Here is a 27,411-nt window from a genome sequence, read left to right as displayed (position 1 = left end):
TCCTATATTATCTATTTTTCTACAATGGCTTCTAAAAATATCTTTGGTATTTTTAAAAGAAAAACGACTGTTTCTTATAGAGAGGCAGTCTGCCAAGATGGTCACTAACACAAGGCTCGGTCCCTGGAGAGCTTGGTCTGGAGTTCTGGGTCCACCAGTTTGTAGCTATGTGACCCGGGCAAGGTGCTTCAACTTTCTGAACTCAGGTCCCTCCTCTGGAAATGAGAATAATTCCTAATTTATAGTGCTGACAGGATTATATAAATTGTCATGTAAAACTCGACAGGTCATTTTTGACACGTAGTAACCACTCAATAAATCTGAACTCTGAAAATATAATCAACCAAATATTATTTAATCCATCGTCTGAAAAAAGCTACCCAAAATATTTGTATTATAAAATCACAGAACACTACATTTAAGAATTTGCTTACTTCTTAGAATAACTATATTGAAGTTGGAGTTTGTTGTACCTAAATTACTTTAAAATAAAATAGCATAGCTGTGCTTGATGAAATTAAATTATGACAGTTGAGGTGGTATGGTATAAGAGAGGAGAGATTGCTTGAAGAAAATACAGCTACTTCCCCCATTATTGAATTCTTTAAAAGTTATTGTCCCCCAATAGGAGAAAGATGACAGACAAAAAGGATATCCAACCAGGAATAAAAGCCCAGAATCCTGGCTTTGACATCGGTTCATCATCAAATTGGCAGTTGTTGTAAAATTCCAGTAGAAACTAAGTATGTCTCATTCAGTGCACAATGCACAATATATACTTTCCTCTTTCAGTAACAATAAATATAATAATGTTATATACCATGATTTTATTTTACCAGCACCTGGCACTGCTATTTCTTCTAAATCTTTTAATGTTAGAGATTCTTTTCTTTGGTAAAATTTATCTTATTTTCCATGTATTAATAATTCTTTAAAAGAAAAAAATCATTGTCATGTAGAATTCTTAATTTCTCAAAGATGTATTTGAGATAATCACAGGTTTTTTATTAGTTATATTTATTTACCAAATATGAACATCTATTTGATGTAAACCTTGTGCTATGCATAGAGAAAGACAAAAAGTTAATATAAAATCAAGATTAGTTAGGTTTACAAACTAATCTTGAAGGAAATAATGCTGTAAAGAAATGCTATTGTATTTCGTATTTAATAATTTTCATTTGTTCATTTTTTATTCACTTATTCAATATATGTATAATGTGCATAACATCATGCAAAGTAATGAGAAATACAAAAGATGCCTGACTTGTTAATTAAGAAAAGTTAACATGTTCCCTGATCATCATGATTCTTTGAGATTACAAGTTGTGGGAAGTGAAGTGCTTAAGTAATAATATAAGGCCTAATATAAAGAAATGTTAAATGAACAACACAGATGAAAATTGATATTGTAGTTTAGCCCATTTTTAAAAAATACATTGCTCAGTAACGCACTATTGGAATAAAAATTAAATTTGCCATCTAGTTAACACTTGGAATTTTGATTGGCTTTATGTATCACTTCATGTCATCATTTTGAACACTCATCCTTACCTGGAACAAATAGGAAAAGGCATGACTAGGGCAGATAGTAATTACAACTAAATATTGTACATTTTTTTTGCCTTTATAATTTAAAATCTTAAGATAATATCCACGGTTTTAAAAAACTGAAACATTAAAAAATATTTTCTTATATTGTTTTTGCTGTAGGTAGACATGAAGAAAATGTATCATTTTTAATATATGATTATCTTTACATGCCAATTATTTTGTAGTACTTAGTAAGTCAAGAAAGCAACCTAGAGAACTTCTTAATATATTTGTAAAGTAGAATTGTAGGAGTATTTGATAGGGGACTCCGTATTATAAAATGAAAGTGGCATTCAGCAAGCTTAGCTCATCCAGTTACTTAGGATCTCTAATCCAGCAGACTTTTAAGTAAAGCAAAACGCAAAATATTGAATTATGTGTTCCCTACTGACTTTGATTAAGAAATTCAAAGGGATATTCCCATAGAAGTGGTTTATCACAACTTATATTAGTATTATACTTGACGGTGTTGACATTCACTCTAATTTTCTGCTGCTAATACAAAGTCTATTCATGTTTAATTAGTCTACACTATCCCTTAAGAATTTACAACACAAGTACTTTTCATTGACTTCACTGAATGCATACAAATATTAGAGTATATATTTATGCATTCTTATTTCACTGAAATTATTAAGTCCCCAAAGGTCTTAATTGCTGAAGTAGCCGAAATGTTTATGTCATTGCTCCAAACAGTCTCTATAATGCATGAAGTTAAATAAACATATTATGATACTTTCCTACACACTTTCACTAATTCAGTGTTCCCAATCATCTCAAGTCATAAATTCTTCAGTGTTGAACATAAAAGGATATGTTTTATGAAAAATAAATCCAATAAGTTTGATACAGAGTACTGTCTTAGTTTTCATTAGATTTTAAGAACCAATGAGTTAAGCAGCCCTTGTGTTAATCCTTAGACAAATATATCAAATCATTATTGATTCTATTATGCAGGTTTGACTCTCAAATTACTTCAGCTAATTTTCTGAAGAATATTTGTTGATTGTTTCAGAAAAGAAATGTATTTCTCCAAGGTGTCCTGATCTTAAATTCAAGAACACCTATAATAGATAAAGCCATAAAAAGAAAGCTTTATAAACAAGGTGAGGTTACCCCATACCTAAGTATTATTTGTGTTATGTGATGTGATTCTCTTTTTATTTTCTGAGTTTGCATTGTTTAGAGATTCTTTCACCATGCTGCATATATTTAGATGTATTTTTATAGAACTCAAATGAAACTATTTGGGGGAGATAGTCTAAGAGACTTTCTGTCCATGCTTCCTCCTGTATCTCATATCTTGACACTATATCAAGTTAGATCAAGTGGCCTAGATATTTGAATTCAATAAACTCAGCCACTTGAAAAATTACCTATTAATTTGCTTTTTAATATTATTTATTTGACTATATTTGTTTGAAGAATTAAATCTCATGCTTTTTTTTTTTTGCGATATGCGGGCCTCTCACTGTGTGGCCTCTCCCGTGGCGGAGCACGGGCTCCGGACGCGCAGGCTTAGCGGCCATGGCTCACGGGCCCAGCCGCGCAGCATGTGGAATCTTCCCGGACCGGGGCACGAACCCGTGTCCCCTGCATTGGCAGGCGAACTCTCAACCACTGCGCCACCAGGGAAGCCCCCTCATGCTATTTTTTGTAAAATTTGCCAGGGACATTGTCCACTAGGCTTCTTAATGTCCACTATAAATGATCTCATTTCGGAACCCTCTTTTAGCATGTAATGAAAAAAAAAAGTGTTTCTTCTTCAGAAATAGAGTGCTTTTATGTTTTCTCATCATTAACTTACTACGTTCACTTTTGTGGCTGTCAGGAAGTTTAGAGCCAAAAAACTTTCTAAGGTCCCAATTATCTGTTTTTTTAATTTGTTTTAGCTTACATATTTCCTTGGTAGCTCTGATATCTATTTGGGGGGAAAAGAGATATAAATTTAAAAACAAGTGTGTAAATAATCTAATTACGGAAACACCATACTTTCATACCACGTTCTAAGTTTTTTTTTTTTTTTTTTTGCGGTACGCGGGCCTCTCACTGTTGGGGCCTCTCCTGTTGCGGAGCACAGGCTCCAGACGCGCAGGCTCAGCGGCCATGGCTCACGGGCCTAGCCGCTCCACGGCATGTGGGATCTTCCCAGACCGGGGCACGAACCCGTGTCCTCTGCATCAGCAGGCGGACTCTCAACCACTGCGCCACCAGGGAAGCCCCTAAGATCTTTATTCATAGTATTTCTTTTTAATTACATCCTATAATACCCTCCTCAGTAATTTTGATATCTGACCTTCTTATTTCACAGTTCTTTCATTAGAAAATAAATGGTTAATGTTTAGGAAATGGTACATTTTTGAGGGAATTTGACTACTTAACATCCTTTGCCTCTACTTGTCTGATGCAGACAAAAGTAGAGAGATCAGAATTCGTCTTCAATTCACAGCTTTCATAGATATCGTAGGCATTGCAAAAGCTACAGTGACACTATTCATTCTTTAGCAAATAGAGCTATTATAAAAAGTGAATTAAAGTGCTTCTTTAAACTAAAAATTTGAGCGGAAATATACTGAGCCCTTCATACAAGATCTTGGTTTAAGACTTTATATCTGCGCAACCATTATTATTCACAGTATTCTTCATGCATCGTGAGCACAACTGTACAGGTTTCTCTCTTTGTGACCAGTTAACTTAATTGATGCTAATTAGTTTGAATTCCCCACCTGCTATTTGTACCAATTTTTGCCCTCTCTTTTATAAATGTGATCTACCATCCCCCAGGATATGTTCATACCATCCTCTAAGTTCTTTATTCATAGTATTTCTTTTTAATTACATCCCATAATACCTTTCTTAATAATTTTGATAGCTAATCTGTACTCACATTTCTTTAGCTTTCTCAGTTTCAGTGGTCTGTATCACTCTAGCCATTATTAGCATAGATATTTCTTAGTCTTTACTTTCACTCAAAGAGCTTGCACAAGCTATATTAAAATTTTTCACAATCACCTACAATTTTTCAAGTATCCCCTGCTGCCTTTACAGAGGAAGTGTCCTGGTCTTACTGCTCTGGATAACGCTTCACTTCTGCTCCCCTGTCATTTCACCTCCTTCAGAACGTGGCTTCTTCGACCATCCCAATGGTCATATTTTCAGTTTTCCCTTTTCTTCTCTTCTGCCTTATAAAAAGTGTCCAAATTCAAAAAAAAATTAACCTCATAACTTCTGTAATCTTTCTTTGAGGACTCAATGCATCCATCTTTCTTTGCCATGTTTACTGAAATATTTTATACTCACAGATTACACCTGTTACCACCAACGCCCACCAAATCCCTTAAATTCAGACTCTGGTTCTTACCACTATATTGAATTAGTTCTTATGAAGATCACATGACTACCTTTGCACCAAATCCAAAAATTGCATCCTCAACTATAAATCACCCCATTTTCTTAAGATTCTATTTTCTATTTCTATTCATGTACCTTTTTCTTGATTTGGGGCTTTTCTTAAGATTCTTTGCTTGGCCGTGTACCGCATATTACCCTCTCCACAGCTGCAGAGGTCTACTCCTGTATACAGTACTCTTAGATCCCAGTCATATACAAAGCCTTGGTATTTCATTCCACATTCTAGTCAGATGCTAGGCAAATGTGTTGTTATATCCTCACTGAATTCTCTGCATTCTCTATCACCCATTCTCTCCACTGGTCTTCCACCTCATCTACCAAATCAACAGTAAATTCCTCTTGACTTATCTATTTCCAGCAATCGCACCACTGTTGTCATGTACACCAGTGTTCATAAACTTGGAAAGAGATTTGACTCTCCTTATACTCCTGACTTGCATTCTACCACTGGCTAAATTCTGTTTATTTTTCCTTTGCTGTCTTTCCCAAATCAGTCCCATAAGTTTGAACTTTATCAGGTATCATTTTAGTTCTAACCTTTCAAATCTCATACCTATACCCTTGCATAATCCTTCTAACTCAACTACGTACGTCCATCTTATACTACCCTCTAATTCATAAGCAGAGAAAGAACTAGGATTTGCACCTGAATTATGAAATTATGAAATTTGGGACCTTTTTTCCAAAAGAAAAGTAATATAAAATTATGAGCACAAAGTTAGGTAGAAGGACGAATATCTGCAGTTAGAAAAAAGCCACACATGATATTTTTTTAAAAAAAGAGAAATCTTGAAGATTCAAATCTTTTTCTTCAGAAAAAGAAGAAATACTAGAATACTTACAACATCCAGTAACTCCAGTAGTCCCATCCAGTTGAAGAGCCCTGGTGCCTGGACTTCATTGGCTTTATTATAAATCTGCCTTTGCTCCTGGAGTAGTCTTCCTCAATTCTGGCTTGGATACTGTCAAACTTTTGTCATCTCAGGACAAATTCTAAATTTCTTACTATAGTGTGTTACAGTATGCCCTTTTGAAACTGAGACACCTAGGTTCAATTCCTGTACAATTTTATGTGATGTTTCTGAGTCTCCATTTTTCTAAAGGAGAAGGCTCTCGAGGTATTACATGTGATAATGTAAATAAAATGTTTAGCATATAATCTGGCCCCTTTCTACCCTTTCTTCTAATATGTTCAATTATTTCCTTTAATGTCTCAGTTATCACAGAGAACTGCTACTCTTTCTCTCAGTGTGTGCTCTCTTGGTTTACTGATTTTTCCTGACTCAGGGTTCATGGGTACTATTCTCTCTTTATTTACTAAATTATTTTATTTACTAAAATTGAAGAGTAACTAAAGTGTAAAGAATACAACCACCATTGCTTTCAGAGTTACTCATCAGTGGATCTTTTAGTTTAAGCAAAATGTTGACCTGAGTCTCACGGAATTACCCCCTCACACACCCCACTCACCTTCCCTCTACAAATACATACAAACCCTGAGTACAATATAACAATTTTTAAATACCTATATAAGCTCAAAAGAAAGAAAAGGAAATTCCCAGGCCTTGAAATTAATAGCAAGCTCATAGCCAGAGTTGTAAGCCCTTAATTTGATAGGGTAACAGAGTAGGAAGATAGAAAAAGTGAATTTAAGCCCAAACAGATCAGGGCTGGGATTTGAATGCCAATTCAAGTTCAGGAGATGGGGATTTGGGTTTGTGACTAGGCAGGAACATGAACTGAGAACTGTATAAAAAGCTGGGACCCTGGAAAGGACTACTCTTCCATTAAAGGGGAATTGGAAGCATCAAATTACAACTTCAAAAAATGAAATGACAGGCATTATAAACATTGAAACTAAAACCTTACTAGATGGGTTAAATAGCAGATAAGATGATTCAACCAAAGAGAAAATTGATACACTGGAACTGTGGAAATTACTCACAGACAGAAAAAAGAGAAGTGGAATTTGATAAAGAAGTTAACTTGGGGACTAGAGTGATATAGATCTAATAGGCATTCCAAAGGAGGAATTAGAGAGAATGAGGACAATATTCAAGCAAAAAAGGAGGAAGAATTTTTCAGAATTGACTAGACCATGAATACTAAGAACAGAGAAACAGACCATCCCTGAGCAGCACAAATAAAAACAAAGTCACACCTATGTACATCAAGGCAAAACTGCAGCAGACCCAAGAAATTCTCAAATGTCACCAGGAAGAAACAAGAAATTATCTAAAACAGGAAACTAGACTGAACATAATACTTGTCCTCAAAATAGATGTCGGAAGACAATCTTCAAAATACTGAGAAAAAAGTCTTCAAAATTTTTTAGAGAAACTACTTTTAGTCTACAAATCAATGCCTAGCTAAACTCTACCTCCAGAGTGAGGAAGAAAAATACTTCAGACAACTACTGAAATTACCACTGACAAGCTGTTTCTGGGAAGAACTAAAATGTACTCTAAGAAAAAGGAAACAACCCAGAAGGAGACACTGGAAAATTAGCAGCATTGGTGAGCAAATCTGAAGAAAAGCTCCCTGATTTTAGTCAGTGGATCTTGGTTCTTAGCCATGTTTTATCAGCTGTTACTTGTGGACCTTGTATCTCTCGTAGTTCAGATTCCTCATGGGAAAAATGGAAACAAATAGCACTTCTACATGAAAACCAACAACACTTGAAATAACAAATATAAAAACTTCTGCATAGCATGGTACCTGGTCTCTGAGGAACAGGATAAAATGCAGTCGAATCTGAAATTGCATTCCACTGCTCCCTTTACTGGGAAACCCTTGCTGTCTCAATCTGTTGAACTCCTTGGAGGACTATCCAATACGCCTTTATCTGTTTAATCATCACTTCTAGCTAACAGCAGCCTTAAATCTGTCTTTCTTCCATGTGCAAATTGTACTTTGTGGTACTTCTGTAGTTTTATTTTATCCTGTCTTATATTACTGTTATTTATATATGGGCCTTAGCTCCCTAATAAGAAGTTAACGTTCCTTGACTACTCTGCTTCTTAACTTGTTCATTTCTGTATCATCCACTATGTCTTATACAGTACAATTAGTTGCTCGTGAAATCTGCTCAGTCCGTGTTCAATTCAATGGAATTAAAATTGTTGAATGAAGGATGAGTGAATGAATGGACATTCATACTAATGTGTTACTTTGTAGTAAAATTAGTGGAGAGATAAGCTAGTGTTTATTGTGTGCTCTTTCACAGTATCCTGCAATTGGCATTTCAATTTTAAAAGCTACTGATAACTGAAAATCTAGCCTAATGTATTTTAAATCTTAGGGAGTTTTTTTTTCCTAAAGAAGGCATCATATAACGTTTAATTTTAACTCTCTTGAAACACTATTTTTAAAATATTTTTATCTGTTTGGTAATTAGTGTGAATATTAATTGTATGAATAGAATTTGTATATAGTTTTACGTTTCATAAATAAACTATTAAAAGAAAAGATGTCATGGTCCAAAATAATCATAAGTAAATGTAATCACTTATTTTCAGAATTAACAGATGTTTCTAGTGGAGACTTGAATAAGTTGTCAGTTAAAATGAAAACATGTCATTTTAGTTGAAAATTTAGTTTATCTCATCTTGATCAGATGTATATGTCAGATGACATTAGCTACATTGGGCTTTAGAATCAACTATAAAACTTAACAATTCCCCATGTGTTTGTGAAAACTCATTATTAAAGGTCAATAATGTTCTAAAATTAAGGCCAAAGCATAGACTATTAATTCATAATGAAATACTTATAATCACAGCCTAGATAGGGGTTAATTATCATCTTTGTTTTTAAACTCCTTTTAAATTAGTCAAGATATTTTTCTCAAGAAAACTGGAAAGTCCAAGGATTCTCACATAGCTGGGCTCAAATGTCAGGGATTTGCCACTCTGCCAATGCTTCTCTGTGTATTGGTTTAACTCTCAGTCTTGCTACCTGTTGGGAAGTGTTGCCATCAGCAGCTCTAAGCTTCTTTTCTTAAAACTCCCAATCCAAGAGCAGTCTTCCAGCTCCAGGTCCCCATTTCCATGAAAGGACTTGGATTGGCCCTATTTGGATCATTTGTCCATTTCTTGGATCAGTCACTGGGAACAAAGGGATGGGCTCCCGTGATTGGCCAGGACTAAGTCACGTGGCCAGTTAGGTCAGTAAGGGACTTTGCTTATCACATCCACTCAAACCTTTTAGGATGGGGTCAAGGCAGTTGAGCTGCTATTTTAGTCTGCATCCACCATGCTTATCTAAGATCTTGGATCATCAATGGTCCAGAATTCAGAACTTTTCTGATTTGGGGGACCTGATAAAGTACATATTCTGTTTCCTGCATAACACTCACATTGGGGTCTGGAAAAACATCCCATGCACAAATATATTAGTCTTTCTACCACAAAACCTAGGAGTATTCACAGAAAGAAGAAAAAAAGTTTCTAAATATTCTCATATCAGTTTCTTCTGCCAACTGAGTTTACCCTAAGTTTTTGAAATATTTCAGCTCGTACAATATTAGGATCTTAGAATTGCTGATAAAAGGTTGAGTCTATAATAAACACTCTTTGTTCTGTGTATATTATACCCTATGTACTAGGCATTGTACTAACTTGCAAAGTAAACTCTATGATAACAGAGACAGTATTGATTTTGTTTATCTCCGTATCTTTCGACTTGGCACAGTTCCTGACATATAGAAAGTGCTCATTAAGTATATTTGTTGAATAAACTAGTAAAAATATCAGTGACTTTATGTACCTTAATTCATGGAATTCTAACAACTGCCCCCTGATATAGAGATAATTTTTCCTATTCGTAGCTTATTGACTGATGTTCCTGACATATAGAAAGTGCTCATTAAGTATATTTGTTGAATAAACTAGTAAAAATATCAGTGACTTTATGTACCTTAATTCATGGAATTCTAACAACTGCCCCCGATATAGAGATAGAGATTATTTTTCCTATTCGTAGCTTATTGACTGGACCTCAGTTTTGTCATTTATAAAAATATAAATAATGATACTCGGCAGAATGAGTGAGGCTCAGAGAGATTATATAGCAAAAGTAGTCAGGCAGATTGCAAGGAACTGATCGCATAATAATATCCAGGTCTGTCTGACTTAGTTGCTAAACTGTTACTTTAGTCCACTGATGTTGGCAAATGAAGCTACCTGGTCAGAAGAAGGGATCCCTTAAGAGCTGCATCTTTTTACACTGTAACAGTTATGTGTTCAGGCATGGGTATACCATTTTGGGGTGACAGGATATCATCCAAGCTGCAGAATTTTCAAATTATGTATTTTATAAAGTAACAAGTTTAGCAGAAATCATCTTAATTTAAAACTCTACCTAAATTCTGACTACCAAATTATTTGCTTTAATTATTTTAAAAGAGCTCATTCTACTTAAAATCTCAGGTTGATGTCACTGTTGCTCCCAATCTGGCTTGTCTAATACTTGATTAAGCTGTGCTTGAACACTGGAGTCGAGAGCATCGCCACAGTAACCCATGAACAGAGCTTATATTCTTGATTTCTTTTTACTTTTTATAATTGCAAAAAAAAAAAACCAAAAACGTACAGCATCCTAAGCGTACAGCAGAAGTTCAGAGGACTCTAACACTGTTTAGTTTTAAGACCAAAAAATGGAATAGTTTGTTGGTGTGGTAGTAGGTTTTACATGCCTGTATAAGGAAAGACACATTTACACTGTGCCAACAGCAATGGTATCTTAAGTCCCCAATTAAAATGTGACTTTTTAAACTCCAAAAGCCCATGTGACTGTTTAGCCATCTGTTTAATGAAACAACCACCATTGATTTGGGCATAGATAATTATTACGATAAGAACAGTGCTGGGGAAAGATCAACTTGTCCCAGTTGAGTATGACAGTTAATTATGAAGAGATAATTAGTGAAGGCTAGTTAGCATTATCTCATATCCAGGAAAGAAATAGGTAACAAATCTCAATCTAGGTATAGATCATGTAGAATATGTGATTGTATACATCTTGGAATAATTATTTTTAAATATCTAAGATATATACTAAATAGTAGATTTACTGAGCTATATTCAACTGGAAGGAGCAGTGTTTTTTTTCCATAAATTATCTATTGAACTCTTTGCATTTTGGTGAAATATTATTTCAAGTTATTACGGTGGAAGCTTTTGTGTTTTATGGCCACTCTTAATGCTGTAACAAGGAATCTTCAGCATTTATCTCTGGTGGAACCCATGACTACAGCCCTTAACACCCTGACAGGAAAACACTAAAGAGATGATTTTAGAATAGGCTTTCCACTAGTAAATGTCACGAAGGAAAGGGGAGTCCCGGTGAATATCGTTCTGAGAACTCATAAATAATAGTTTTAAATTTCTCTATGATAACACTGCTTTTATAAGGAGCAAAACTGATGAATTTCCTTCTCACTCTCTTGGTCTAAGTACTTTTGAGTTGTGAAATAGATAATAGCCACACCATGGAGGAAAAATAAGCAAAAGGCTTTCATATTTAGTATCATATAACCGGGCATAGCATAATTGAGCTCTGTGTGTATTGACGAGCATCGGCATTTATTACTGGCTCATCAATATTAGAACCGAGGGGATTTTTACCAGGATTGCCTCACAGGAGAGAAAGAACTTCTCTGCCTGGCTCCTGGTTCTCGTTCTGGGCATGAAACTAAGCTTTATTATGTGTCATGTACAGTAATTTCTTGGTACTTCTGGTTGCTCCAACGTGAAAATCTTGTGAACTTAGATTGCATCAGTTTAGAACATGTGATGGAAGTTAGATAAGTTCCATTTCATCATGCCATTAATGAAGAAGAGTTTTAAAGAATTAATAGGAAGCTGTTTTAGGAGGATTTTGATGACTTTAAGAGAAGAATTTTAGGAAGACCCTAATATATTCTTCATTTCAATGCATAATGGAGTTAGCTGTACATGGACTCCTCTGGAGGAATGTGTAGTGTTTAAGAGCTCCAGCTTTCTTTAAACTCACTGAGGCCTTCATTGTAAAATGACAATAAACTTTACTAGGGATTATTAGTCCCAGTTTATCAACAGACTTAAAGATGAATTCAGGTGTTTCCACATCATAGCTGTGTGATCTTGGGCAGGTTATATAGGACTTTAATTTGGGTTTCTTTAAAATGGATGATATAAGTACTTTTTCTCAAGGGTTGTTTGGAAGAAATTAGATAATGAATCACAGATTTTTGTATTAATGCTTCCACATCTAAGCACTCAATATGAGTTAGGTATTATTAATATTTATCTTAAGATTAATTTAGAATGAATAGTACTGGTTTTCTCCTTGGAGGTACGTATTTTATCATGTATTTAGGATATTGTAAATTCCTTGAAAAACACATATGTACCTATTAAACTGTAATATAGATTTTATTCATTCATTCTGCCCTTCTCTCCAATGAGCTTGAGTCAGGTATAATTGTAATACAGACATGTAAAGGAATAACTTTGGTCTGCTTATTTTTGGTTGAGCCAACATTTTATATATAAGGATTTTTCCTAAAATATTTTATGTTATTAATAATAAATTTTGTAAAGGTACTAAGTATACAACAGAATCTAGGAGAGTGGAAGAGTTGAGAATTGGGAGACATGAAACCTGGCTTCTATTTCTAGCTCAATTTGTCCTTAGGCAAAAAAGTTTCTTCAAACTTTAAGGAAAAAACTGTACTGAATGATTTATATGACCATTTACAGTTATCGGATTATGATTCTACAGTAAACTCAGAACAACTCTATTTTCAAAATTATATTGTTTTAACTTCTGGCCATGTTTAATCACATATCTTTGCTTCTACTGATTTTTTTCACTTAATAGGAAAGAGTACATGATTGCTTTATCTTGAAGTTGACTTTTTTCCCAAAATCTTGAAATAATGAGGTTATCCAGTGACCTTAAAAAATATCTAGTTCCACTCAGCTGGGAAATTATTCTATTTTCTGAGAAGACCAATTAAATATATTTGGGGAAAACCCAACTGTGTCATTTTCTCCAAAAAGGAAAGTATATAAATTATTACACACAGTAACTTATACTGTTCTAGTAAAAGTCATTTCCCACTTTGTTTTTAAATATTAAAAAAGAATTTGAAAGGAAATGCTACCAAATCATTTTAATTAAAGAGGTATTTTACCTTGCATTCTCTCTGTTCAACAAACTATTAGGTGTTTAAGGAATGTATGTGTTTATTACTACAATTTAGTCAGCTTAATGAAGCTCCATAGCCTTACATATTCCTAATTTTGAATAGAGGTACCAGGTAAAGAGAAAAAAATAAAAGGAATGAAGAACAGAAACAGGTCTCTGAATTTCATGTGCCTGTCAATGATTGGATCAGGAAAATAGAGACTGCTGATATGTTAGTTAGCTTCTGTTAATTCAATCCCTAGAACTAAATGAAGTGTCTAAAGATGTAGTTTATAAAGCTGTGAACTCTCACTTCTATTTGAACAATGCTAGCTACAATGAAATAAATGATTTTTTTATAATGGAATGTTCTTATTCCCATTTTTCCTATAACACTCTTGCCTCAAAACATAATTCAGTTGAGATGAACCACATTGTGTAGCCAATTCCCATGGGGTTTAGAGTACAATTTTGAGCCATGTTACGGCCATCTTTTAATGAAACACTGATTTTTGTAGCTTAGTATAGTTTCAGTTCTGAGCTAGACTACCTTATCCATATTCAATGAAGTACAGAATGAAATGAAGCAGTATGCATTTTGAAATGATATATACACCTTTATGACAATTTAAATATTTTTTAATGTTTACTTCATTTGACCCTCTCTGTTCCCAACACACAGTGCTGACTTTGTAATTTCCTTCTCAAAACTGTTCTTCCTGCTACCTCAGGGGGCCTCTTTCTTTTCTTCCTTTTGCAGAAACGACATTCCAAATATCGTAATGCTTTATTGTCAAAGTTGTCTACCTATCATTTCCATCATCTCACAGGGTTAGCAGGTGGAGACTGCACCCTATACCCTTCCTACCTTTTGCCTACAGAGGCTACTTTGGAGGTGGAAACATGGGGGAGTCAGGTGAGGTAGCAGCAGAAATTGTTTCCTAGTTCAAATAAAGTCAAAGCTTGGTCTCTTTCTGCACTGAACAAATTCTACTGAAGAGTAGCTATTAAAACACTGTGGTCTGAATTTAGTTGTTCTAGAATATTGTTTGAGATAGAAATGCTATGGTTCAGTGTGATAATGCACATCATACATGCCAGAGTTAGCAAAATGAATCAAGTACGATAAAGGCATGCTCACATTCGTTTACAAAAATTAATTAAAAGATCCCTGATAGTTGGGAGGCCTCAAGAAATATGTATGGCAGCCATACATATTTTGGACTCAGGCTTTGAAAACCCTAAGATGGCATACCATTATACTATGCTAGATTGCTAAAAGACGCTTATTTTGTCATTTCATATTTTGCTGTCTCATCTCGTTTAATTTTTACGTTACTTATCTATCATTTGCTTATCATAATTTTTTAAAAAACCGTCTGGTATCATTAAGTACTTCATCTTTCAGTTAGATAATTTTTCATGTAATTATGGGAAAAAATGGAAAACTTTTCTGATTATCACAAGTGATATGGAGAATCACAAACAATTTGTAGTTAATTAGGAGCTTAGTCAGGGGGTTAATGAGTTTCTACACGGGCTACACAGAAGATGGATATCCAACATGTACCTCTTACACTAATAATATTGACACATATTTTATAAATAAAACAAAGCATGTAGGCACACATGCACATCTCACATCTAGAACACTGAATTTTTGTTATAGCAAAATTGTGCTAGGACTGAAGTTTTAGTTTGTTTTTAAGCTAAAGTAAGGTGTTTTTTATAAGAATTTTAATCACATCAATTGTGTCACAACTCAGACTGTAAATAGTCATAATATTTCATATTAAGATTGTTTGACATGGTCTGAGTGTCTGTCAGTTTTTCCAACTGTTTCGGCCCTGTCACTTGTTTTTGTTTTGTTTTGTTGTGCATTGTCATATGTTATAAGAGAATTAAAGGACTTGTTTTACTTGCAAAACCCAGTCAGCAATTTTACCACTGCCTGTTCAAACTCCAGCTTAATGGCCCAGACTAAACACTTGTGACAAAGGAGCTGTGGGAATGGATGATGGATCTGTAGCAACTCTAGCTTTAACCTCTAACTAGCTTTCATTATTCATCTTTGCAATTTCCATTTCCTCTTTCTATTGAAATCAGTTGAGTTGAAATACATGGATACTCCTGCACATCCTATGAGATCTGAGTATAGCATTGGACTGTTAATGATACTGTTAATAATTTTTTCATGTTTTTTTCTCTCTTTTTTTTTAGTCTCGACCTATTCCTTCCCACCTTACTTCAGCAGTTGCAGAGAGTATCTTGGCTTCAGCCTGTGAGAGTGAGAGTAGAAATGCCGCCAAGAGGATGCGTCTGGATAGACAACAGGTACTGAGGAGTCTTGGGGTCTGGTGACCACCGGCTATAGCAAATATGGTTAAGTTTATCTGATTTATGGAGAAGAGCAGAATCTCTGGAATGGATTTAAAGTCCACAGAGATACCGTTTTTCTGTCTTTGTGATATGAATTTAAACTTGAAAAAGGCGTGTCCATGAGATCAGTAGAGATGCAATGACAAAAATTTCCTGTGATGAAAAATGGACAATTGTAAAATTAATGAGTTAAAATTCTGTTTAGTATCCAATATGAAGGCTAATGACTTATTTAAATAAGAGGCTCTAAATGATCATTTACAGTAGTTTTGTAAGTTTACCTGATCGTTTATAATAGTGACCTGATTATGGTCTTTTTGAATGAAAATGAACCTCTCTTTAATTTCCTCTGGTCCATTGCCAAATATCAATAGATTATGCTAGGTATGGGGAAAACACAACATAATCTTGAAGACCAGAAAGCCATAAAATGGGGGTATAAAAGAAGGAACATCTACGTCCTGGGCTTACCTTCACATTAACAAATCATTTACTGTATAACCATTAAGTATCATCTTTCTACATCTCTTTTCTAAGGCTGTATATCCATGTGATGTAGATGTACTCTTGCGGCGTGCGGACTTCTCATTGCGGTGGCTTCTCTTGTTGCGGAGCATGGGCTCTAGGCGCCCGGGCTTCAGAGTTGTGGCACGGGCTTAGTTGCTCTGCGGCATGTGGGATCTTCCCGGACCAGGGATCGAACCCGTGTCCCCTGCATTGGCAGGAGGGTTCTTAACCACTGTGCCACCAGGGAAGCCCGAGACTTTTGTCATTATTATATCTCTAAAATTTATCTTGCTTAAAATAAGTTACAGTCCAATATATAATACCATATTTAGCATAGTGATCAAGACTGCATATTCTGGAGTTAAATACAACTGATTTTGATTCTCAGCTCTACCCTAACTAACTGTGTGACCTTCAGGAAATTATTCCAATTCTCTGTGCCTAGTTTTCTCATATGTAAAATAACAATAATAACAGTACTAATCTTATAGGGGTGTGTGAGAACCCTGAATGATAGATTTATGTTAGGTACTTAGCAATTTGCCTGGCATGTGGTAAGCATCAAGAAAATTCAGCCTAGAAAAAGTTATTTTAATTGATGTTCTAGCTTTTCTGTCATTGCATTGGTATCAGTAAGACTACAAAGAAGCATTAATAGTACTATCTCAGATATAGGAGTTTTGAATTCAGACTAAGTCCATTTGAGAAAAGATCATTATTCTAGAAATCAGAATAGTAGAATTCTGGGATTGAAAGGAATCTCCTGGTTGTCAGTTCGCTACATACCTCATCCAATCTGCACTCTAGAATATCCCTGAATCATAGAATCAATCATATGTGCAGTTGTCATGAAAATTAAATGACTGATTCATGTTATGTACTGCCTACAGTCTCCTTCTACAAGTTCCCCAAAGCTGTTCGTCCACAATATTTGGTCTAATCACTTAACCACTGTTGACCTAATCTGTAAAATGGAGGATACAAATGTACAGTTACTTCTTCTTACTGTGAATTATATATACTTCACTTGGCACGCAGCACAAAGTCTTCTACTGAGTGGATTTTACACTTTCATCAAAGCATGGAGATGTGGGAGCAGGAACTCCCCTAACTGGATCTAAACACTCTTTGCCTAAGTAGAGACAACCAGAGTTCTTTTTGGTGTTGGCAATGGTATCATCCTTTTCTAGGCACATTCTTAACCCAACTCACAATTCTTAGAATTTTCCAGTGACTCAAAGATTCTTCATTGTGTCCCTGCCTTTCTGTTAGTGCATGAAAGTTCAGAAATGAGACAGTTAAAATCTAAATTCTTTTCAGCTGCACACATGACTACTTGCTGCCCCTGGTTAGCCATATGTAGGGCTGTAATTATATGTGTCCTTCAGAGTTTATGAAACTTGATAAATTAATTGGGCTTTATAAAGCTATGAACATAAAAGGTACTATGGATGTATTAAATGATTTATTTCATATGTCCAGCTTGCCCCAGGGTCTAGAGGAGGCAGCCTCAGCCCTGAAGCAAGTAGGCAAGGGCAGGAGCCTACTGTCTCATTAGGAATCAGATGACTCAGGGCTGAGGTCAATCCCCAATGAATTATAGAATATACTCAGCATTTCTTTTCTTTTTTTAAAAAATACATTTATTTATTTATTTATTTTTGGCTGCTTTGGGTCTTTGTTGCTGCTCGTGGGCTTTCTCTAGTTGCGGAGAACAGGGGCTACTCTTTGTTGTGGTGCATGGGCTTCTCATTATTGGGGAGCGTGGGCTCTAGATACGCGGGCTTCCGTAGTTGTGGCTTGTGGGCTTCAGTAGTTGTGGCTCGCGGGCTCTAGAGTGCAGGCTCATTAGTTGTGGCGCATGGGCTGAGTTGCTCCATGGCATGTGGGATCTTCCAGGACCAGGGCTCGAACCCGTGTCCCCTGCATTGGCGGATTCTCAACCACTGTACCACCAGGGAAGTCCCAGCATTTCTTTTCTTTTAACATGAAAATCTGGAATTTTTATGTTACCCAGGAAATCCTTTTTCACTTTGGCAATTCAAAAAGATGGGCAGAGTCAGACTTCACATTTATATTTCTATGACATAGCTCAAATTGTCTTTATCTTTGTTGTTTAGATATTATTTCACTACTATTTACTTAAAAACAAATCTATCTCAATGATTTTGGCTACAGTTCATCTCACCAGAGAGACAGAGGCAGAAAGTGAGAAAGATTAGAAATATCCACTTGCTGGTCATTTATCCCCCAACACTTTGTACTTGCTCTTTTTGAGGAATGACGTATATTCTATTCCAAGGCTTGTTGAAATTTCTGATTAACGTGAGGGTTCCTTTGGCTTCTTTTCTCTATTTAAGTCCTTTCAGTTAAATTAGCTTTTAGTTTTATAGAAGGGATCACGTAAAACCAATGGTCAAGGGCTTCCTCGGCAGATTCAGCCCTCATGAAGAGCAATGCACGAGTGTGCTGGGTGACAGTTTTTGCGGTGACTGGGACAGATGGAAAATCAATGGTAGGCTGTGATATGACACCTTTGACTCTACTGAAAAGAACACCATAGGGGAACTGGCATGTTAGTTGCCTGTGACATAATAAAAGGTGAGAAAGCAGGGGAAAAAGTACTGAAAACTGATGCATCGCTGAGTTAAAGAAGAAAATCGCTATTAGTAAACCAACAGAAAACCATCAGCCCAAGACCAAAAAATATTTAGTAAGCCCACAGTTCCTGCTACTCTGTTTTCTGTAGTACTGGTGAATTCACTGTGACCTGTACCTCTTCCTGATTTTTCCTTTGTTCTGTTAGGGTGCTAATGAGTGGGCATGTTAGTAAAAGAAACATAATAGTAGGTATCAAGGTTGAAAATATAGGCAGTTTAATACAGGCATTTCATTTTGTCATGGATGTATTTGAAGACTACCGAAAACACCATGGTCAAGCTGTTTTTGAGTCAGGCAGCTCTCCTTTCATGTTTCCTTCTGTATTTTCATGTACTTTTGGTAACGTTTATAAAATTTCACAAATGCATAATTGAAAGAAATATTTTTCAGTAGGATTTTATGCTTAAATGTAAACATTGTGATAGTAACTGAGATAGGGTTTGAAATCTATTTCTGTGGCCTACAGCCCACACTCCCATACCCCTACTCTCAGTCATCCTCGGCTTTCATTCTACTTCTAGCATTCGTCTTTCTTATATACAATATTTTGGAGAAAGAAAACTCTATCTTTGAGTGTTCCAACATGTGTTTCAGCACGGCCCTCTCATCCAAAGGAGAAAAAATATAAGAGAAACAAAGTACCACCTAGAGTAGTTCCTTGAATACATTGTATTTTCTCTGTAACACATGTAATTTTAAACAATTGAAATAGAATATACTTCACAAGTCATCTAACTGTAATAGGCCTTATTTTCTTCATTAGTAATAATATTAATAACAACAGAACAGCAGGAACGTGTATGGATGAAGCACTGTTTGAGGTGGGTTGCAAGCCTATTTTATGTAACTGTCATCGCTTTTCATGAAGTGGAGACATTGAGGCTCAGAGCTCTTAGCGCAGAGCTGCTCAGGATGGATCCCCACTTGGATCCAATCCTTGTGCTTTTTAAAATCATGCTTATAGTAACATTTAAAAAAAATACTTTCAGACATGCAGGCTTATTTTTGATAATTTAGGAAATAGAGTAATGTATAGAGAAGAAATATAATTGACTAGTAATTCCACTATTCAGTTTTTTCTTTTAAAACATCTTTATTGGGGTATAATTGCTTTACAATGGTGTGTTAGTTTCTGCTTTATAACAAAGTGAATCAGCTATACATATACATATGTTCCCATATGTCTTCCCTCTTGCGTCTCCCTCCCTCCCACTCTCCCCATCCCACCCTTCCAGGCTGTCACAAAGCACCGAGCTAATATCCCTGTGCCTTGCGGCTGCTTCCCCCCAGCTATCTACCTTACTACGTTTGTTAGTGTGTATATGTCCATGACTCTCTCTCGCCCTGTCAAAACTCACCCTTCCCCCTCCCCATATCCTCAAGTCCATTCTCCAGTAGGTCTGTGTCTTTATTCCTGTCTTACCCCTAGGTTCTTCATGACATTTTTTTCCCTTAAATTCCATATATATGTGTTAGCATACGGTATTTGTCTTTTTCTTTCTGACTTACTTCACTCTGTATGACAGACTCTAGGTCTATCCATCTCATTACAAATAGTTCAATTTCATTTCTTTTTAAGGCTGAGTAATATTCCATTGTGTATATGTGCCACATCTTCTTTATCCATTCATCCGATGATGGGCGCTTAGGTTGTTTCCATCTCCGGGCTATTGTAAATAGAGCTGCAATGAACATTTTGGTACATGACTCTTTTTGAATTTTGGTTTTCTCAGGGTATATGCCCAGTAGTGGGATTGCTGGGTCATATGGTAATTCTATTTGTAGTTTTTTAAGGAACCTCCATACTGTTCTCCATAGTGGCTGAACCAATTCACATTCCCACCAGCAGTGCAAGAGTGTCCCCTTTTCTCCACACCCTCTCCAGCATTTATTGTTTCTAGATTTTTTGATGATGGCCATTCTGACTGGTGTGAGATGATATCTCATTGTAGTTTTGATTTGCATTTCTCTAATGATTAATGATGTTGAGCATTCTTTCATGTGTTTGTTGGCATTCTGTATATCTTCTTTGGAGAAATGTCTATTTAGGTCTTCTGCCCATTTTTGGATGGGGTTGTTTGTTTTTTTGTTATTGAGCTGCATGAGCTGCTTGTAAATTTTGGAGATTAATCCTTTGTCAGTTGCTTCATTTGCAAATGTTTTCTCCCATTCTGAGGGTTGTCTTTTGGTCTTGGTTATGGTTTCCTTTGCTGTGCAAAAGCTTTGAAGTTTCATTAGGTCCCATTTGTTTATTTTTGTTTTTATTTCCATTACTCTAGGAGGTGGGTCAGAAAGGATCTTGCTGTGATTTATGTCATAGAGTGTTCTTCCTATGTTTTCCTCTAAGAGTTTGATAGTTTCTGGCCTTACATTTAGGTCTTTAATCCATTTTGAGCTTATTTTTGTGTATGGTGTTAGGGAGTGATCTAATCTCATACTTTTACATGTACCTGTCCAGTTTTCCCAGCACCATTTATTGAAGAGGCTGTCCTTTCTCCACTGTACATTCCTGCCTCCTTTATCAAAGATAAGGTGTCCATATGTGCGTGGGTTTATCTCTGGGCTTTCTATCCTGTTCCACTGATCTATCTTTCTGTTTTTGTGCCAGTACCATACTGTCTTGATTACTGTTGCTTTGTAATATAGTCTGAAGTCGGGGAGCCTGATTCCTCCAGCTCCTTTTTTCGTTCTCAAGATTGCTTTGGCTATTCGGGGTCTTTTGTGTTTCCATACAAATTGCGAATTGTTCTAGTTCTGTGAAAAATGCCAGTGGTAGTTTGATAGGGATTGCATTGAATCTGTAGATTGCTTTGGGTAGTAGAGTCATTTTCACAATGTTGATTCTTCCCATCCAAGAACATGGTATATCTCTCCATCTATTTGTATCATCTTTAATTTCTTTCATCAGTGTCTTATAATTTTCTGCATACAGGTCTTTCGTCTCCTTAGGTAGGTTTATTCCTAGATATTTTATTCTTTTTGTTGCAATGGTAAATGGGAGTGTTTTCTTGATTTCACTTTCAGATTTTTCATCATTAGTATATAGGAATGCCAGAGATTTCTGTGCATTAATTTTGTATCCTGCTACTTTACCAAATTCATTGATTAGCTCTAGTAGTTTTCTGGTAGCATCTTTAGGATTCTCTATGTATAGTATCATGTCATCTGCAAAGAGTGACAGCTTTACTTCTTCTTTTCCGATTTGGATTCCTTTTATTTCCTTTTCTTCTCTGATTGCTGTGGCTAAAACTTCCAAAACTATGTTGAATAAGAGTGGTGAGAGTGGGCAACCTTGTCTTGTTCCTGATCTTAGTGGAAATGCTTTCAGTTTTTCACCATCACTATTCAGTTTTATAATATAATTCTTTCTACTACTCTATCTGTGCAAAACTTCCTGTTTTAAAAAGCAAAATAGTATCACATTGTATCCTTCCATTTAGCTTAATGTTGTGAATATTTATGGTATCACTATGTAAGTTTATCAATTATTTTTAGAAGCCCCTTAATACTCCATCATGTAGTATTTTCTAAATTATTAAATGTTGATTTTGTTTTTCCTACCATAATTTGCCTGTGAAAAGGATACCTTGCCAGTTATATTTTTAGGATAAATTATGAGACCTGGGTCAAAAACCAGCAAGGCTTTTTAAGCTCTTGATATATATAAGGTCCATGCTCTTAATTTCTAACTTATTCCTATAAAAATAAGCGTCTCTGCTTGTTTTATAAACATATGCCTATTAAAAGCTTTTTTTAACTTCTAAGAATCTTTGATTCTTAACCAGTGGTTCCTAAACCTTTCAAACATAGCATGTCTTTTTTACAGTAAACACCTCGAAATGCCCCACTTTTAGATCCTGAAATGCAATTTATAGTTAATATAAATTATGCTCACAATTTAAATATGTATGATAATGTCTTGATTTTAATATAAATAATACATTATTTATTTTAAAAGTAATATATAATCAAATAACATGTATTTTGGTCTGGAAATATGGGGATTCCACATCACTAGAAGATACAATAAAGTCATCAGCTGCTTTTGCATGTCCCTCAAATCAATGAAGAAGCCGCAGATACTGGTGTATTGTGGCAGCTCACAGAATTCAGTGACATGAACGTTACAAACGGTGAAAAACTAGTGGTACAGTTCCAAACAAAACAGCACAATAGTCCCTCGATTTACAAGGTAGTGTATTCCTGAGACAATTCAACATATATTTTAAAATATGCACAAAAACTTTGTTTTTATACCTAAAATGAAATTAAACTTTAGGCTCAGGAAACCCTATTCAGGCTTTCACCTACAAAAATATCCAGCATGACTTTTTAAAATTCACATGGGAACAGGGACAGTTCTTAGTTGATTGGTACTGCCTGGAGAATGTCTGAGCTTTCCGTAAGCTGGTCCTCCCACTTCATGCCTATTTCACCTGCTATATATTTTCCAGATGTCCCCTAGAAGTGGTAATGCTGTTTCTGAGAAGCACTGCTATGGACAACTAGTCTAGGATTTGAATACAGGAATGAGAATAATACATTCTCAGATCTATTCCTTGATAATGAATTCATAACTCAGCTCCTCCCATTTTGAAGAGACTGGCCTTGAGGTTCGAAACCCACAATTTTCCATAGATTTGCACCCATTATGTCAAATGAATTCTCCATCCTTTTTTCTACCTTCTGTTTACTTTTTTGTTTTTAACTTCGCCAGAGCCTAAAAGTAAAAATTGGATGCTATAAGATAAAAATAACTTAACCAGGCCCTTTGGTTTAATTTTATTTCTTTGCAAGAAGGAAGCAATTAAGTGTCAATGGCTATAGCAATTCTGCCCCCAGTCAAAAAACTAAGCCACATATGATTACTAATTCCAGTTGTATTTCTAAAGTATAATTCCATTTTGTATTCATCATTCAGCTATTTTCAATATCTCCTGAGATTACGGTTACATCCTTTTCCAATTTGGAAGTCACCATCAATTAAATTACCATGTTTAACATTTACAATAGGGACACCACAACATCCAACAGTTTGCTACAAATATAATGCCACAAAAAGACAAGGCTCAATAATCTTCAAAAATGCATGTTTTCATCAGTTTCAATCATTCATAAATATGCTGTTTGCACACTCACCATTGGAAGGGTGTGAACAGGTATACACTGAACCATCTATTCACTCACTTGGTCTCTAAAATGCCTGGCAGTGTTAGTAAGTAATCATATTCCACAGGAAGAGAGGTTTTTTCCATCTGGGAAATAGCTAACAAGTGGATATTGAACCATGACCTTAAATTCATGAGCACCGAGGGGTGGACAAATTAGTAAAGCAATCCAGAGAGACTTGAATACATTCTCACTACTGCAAACCAACCATCATACCTGTATAATACCAGAACAGACACTCAGAATGGTTATAATCACATTTTTAAATAATAAAAATAGGGAAATATTATATATTTCCATTATATTTTTGTAAACATAGAAACTTTATAAACGTAAAAACTAAGGAAAAGTAAATATATATATCAAGTTAAAATGTTTTACAGATACATAAAATATCACTTATGGATAACTACAATAAATATTTACTATTCTAATTTAAAATTTTTAGTTCATTGTGCACATTATATAATATTTGAGAAACACAGTTAAAAAGTTTTAATGGAGGGCTTCCCCGGTGGCGCAGTGGTTGAGAGTCTGCCTGCCGATGCAGGGGACACGGGTTCGTGCCCCTGTCCGGGAAGATCCCACATACCGCGGAGCGGCTGGGCCTGTGAGCCATGGCCGCTGAGCCTGCGCGTCCGGAGCCTGTGCTCCGCAACGGGAGAGGCCACAACGGTGAGAGGTCCGCATCCCAAAGTTTTACTGGAATATTTATTTGCTCTGTAGGGAAGAATATTTGACCTGTATTCTGTTGGTATTTTGTGAGCAAGATAATTGCTTTACAAATCTGTATTCTTCCAGCATTAACTTAATAATGTGGCTGGACTTCAAATATGTATTATTTCCAACTTGAGGTCTTGCAAGATAACTTTTTAATGGCAAAAGTTTAAAATTCTTATTTTTCCAATGTGTTTGAACTGCTCCAGGGAGTTCCTTAAATATTTCATGTATCTGTATCAGCAAGGGATATGGTTAATACGAGAAAATTAGCTCTAAGTAGTTTATTTAGCAAATAATCATTATATGGAAGATATTTTGCTTGGTACAGAGGCTACAAAACAAGGATTGAGAACCTTTACTGAGGATTTACCAGATACTAGATTTACCTAAAATCACTTGCTACTGAGCAGGTGTTTTTATTCTTTCTTTGCAGAGGGATGAAACATAACATCTTTCCTCTAGAAACTCACATTCTGTTAAAGACAAGTGAAATTAGCATGGTAAATGAAATTATAAGGGTGTGATCAGATTGTTGTGAAAGCCAGAGGAGAGTTCTTCTAATTCTGCCTGGGAAACCCAGGAGGGCTTCCCAGAGGAGGCACTATTTGAGCCAGACCATGAGAAATGAAGGAGATTATGAGAGCTAGCAGATGATAGTCCAGATACATGGAGGCTTTTGAAACATGAAAGTTTCCTGAGTATCAAAAACAGTCATCTCTGTGAGTGAAACTTGAGAATCTTGAGAAGAAATAAAAGGAGAGGGGATTGGACATGAGGGTTTAAATTAGATTGTGGGCATTTTATATGCTCTGTTATTTGGACTTTAAGTACATGCCAGAGATAAGTGGGAAGGAGAGTGACATCTCCAATTTTTAGGAAGCTTCAGAACCCTAGGGACAACATAATGTAGATGTAGTGGGGCAAAGGTGAGGTCCCAATTCAGCAAGAATTCCTTTCTCTACCACCTACATTTCAGATTTGCTATTTAATTGTAACAGTAGTTAAATTTGAGCTAATGCCGAAAAGTAATTATGAAGATTAATCTGCTATAAGGTATTTTGAAGTTAAAAATGAGTGATTTCGGAATACCTACTCTTCCATGCTGCAGTGTTAGCTCAGCTAATGAGGAATCAAAGTTTAATTTTCTCCTATAGTTTCAACTTATATAACTGTATATATAGATTATTATTCTTTCTATTGTAAATATTTTTCATCTTTTTCTCTTTTTATGATCTCTCAAAAAACTGACATATGGTTTTCCTCAAACAGTGACTTTTTATCTTTTTTTTTCTTAAATTGAGAGTAAGGTTACTTCTGTATAAAATTTTCCCTTAGTGTATGTATTTTCCTTATGTAATGATATGTCAATGTATATCTGAGTAGTGATGTACAGTGCATGATTCTCTTGGTCTCTCAATAGTACTATGAAGCATGTAGATCACATGGTTTCCCTTTTCTATGGATGGGGAATCTGAATCTAAGAAACTTTCTTTTGGATACATCTATGGGGTTTTGAAGGGAGGGAAACTGGGAACAGCCTCAATTTCTGATTTTATTTTTTGTCTTTCTGTTACTCATTTTGCTTTACTATTTGGTTTTCTCACTTCATTGAGAATTCTCCCACATTTGTATAGAAATGATTCTTTCTTTAATTTTAGGTGAATCTTTGGCTTAGGATGTTATTAATTTCAAGTGGATCAACGTCAGGATATGAGTAGGTGGTTTGAATTCAGAGAGAGAAATTCATCATAATATGTTAATACACTTTTTGGTGCCAAAGTCAAGGGAACATATGGTTTACTGGGTTCTCCATGAAGACTGCATTTTTGTTAATTTCTTTCAAAACCAGTTATTTTAGGCTTAGCAGAAGAAGAGTCTGACTTATTTGTTTTATGCCAAATATATTCATTTTTATAATTTATTTCTCATGATCTGTCCATTCCTCGTCCTGTCTTTTTAATCTAGGCAGTTTAAAACCCACTAGTTACTCTGAAACAATAATTTTATGTGTATTGGGGAAATTTAGCCACAGTCACAAGTTTATTATGAAATTAGATAATATGATAGCTTGACAAATGGGGCTGTGCTTCCTAAAGAGATTTATGATGTTTAACATGACTCAGGTGGTAAAAACCACAAGCCCAGTGGCCTCAAGTAATACACGTTGTTCTTCAGTTACTCAGCACTTTGGGAAAGCATGGTTTCTGCAGAGCTAGGTTTTCTAGATAGCTGTGGGTTAGCCTTACAAATGATTTTACTTTCATTCGTAGTGGAAATATTCCTGAAATCTCAATGCATCTTCATTTCATGCCATAACTCTTCGGATCATAACCTTTAAAGATGGATTTAGTTATTAATATTAATCTTTACTAAGAATTGTGTGGTGCTGACGTCAGCGTTAGCTACAGACGCAGATACCGCAGAGCAGGTGATGGAATAAGTGATCTTGTAAAGTCTGTCCTAGAGAAAACTCCCTGAGGCAGGTCAACTCACTTTATTGGTAATTTACCTCTTTCTCATAATGGTGAGGGGAGCCTGACTTTCTGACAGGCTTGGCAGCAAAATTGATCTTTACCTATTAACTTTGCTGAAATGGATCAATCTCTCATATTATCTCTCATCCTCAGGAAGAAGCCCCATTTTTCCCATGCTATCAGTGTTCTTTGCCTGGTCAACAATGTTACTTCTTTCTTGCTTCAACAATCCAATGCCTTCTCAATGTCTACTGGACAGTCTGTATTTGTCCTTATTTACACCCTGTTAAAAGAATATAAGGAAAACTACCTCTCACTGTTTTAG

The 27,411-nt window shown here is 35.5% G+C and overlaps 1 protein-coding gene across 3 annotated transcripts in view; it reads left to right on the top strand.

Annotated features, from left to right (window-relative positions):
* NOL4 (nucleolar protein 4) overlaps positions 1–27,411 on the top strand; it is a 280,542-nt gene that overhangs the window by 180,543 nt on the left and 72,588 nt on the right. For all 3 annotated transcript variants that reach the window (XM_024764488.1, XM_024764479.1, XM_024764470.1), the window contains one exon: positions 15,397–15,510. In XM_024764488.1, coding sequence (XP_024620256.1) covers positions 15,397–15,510 — 114 coding nt within the window. The remainder of the gene's footprint in view (positions 1–15,396; positions 15,511–27,411) is intronic.

The sequence above is a fragment of the Neophocaena asiaeorientalis genome, unplaced genomic scaffold (assembly GCF_003031525.2).
Source record: "Neophocaena asiaeorientalis asiaeorientalis breed wild unplaced genomic scaffold, Neophocaena_asiaeorientalis_V1.1 scaffold210, whole genome shotgun sequence".
NCBI lineage: Eukaryota > Metazoa > Chordata > Mammalia > Artiodactyla > Phocoenidae > Neophocaena > Neophocaena asiaeorientalis.
Note: the sequence above shows the minus strand (reverse complement) of the source record. Positions and strands in the feature narration are given on the sequence as shown.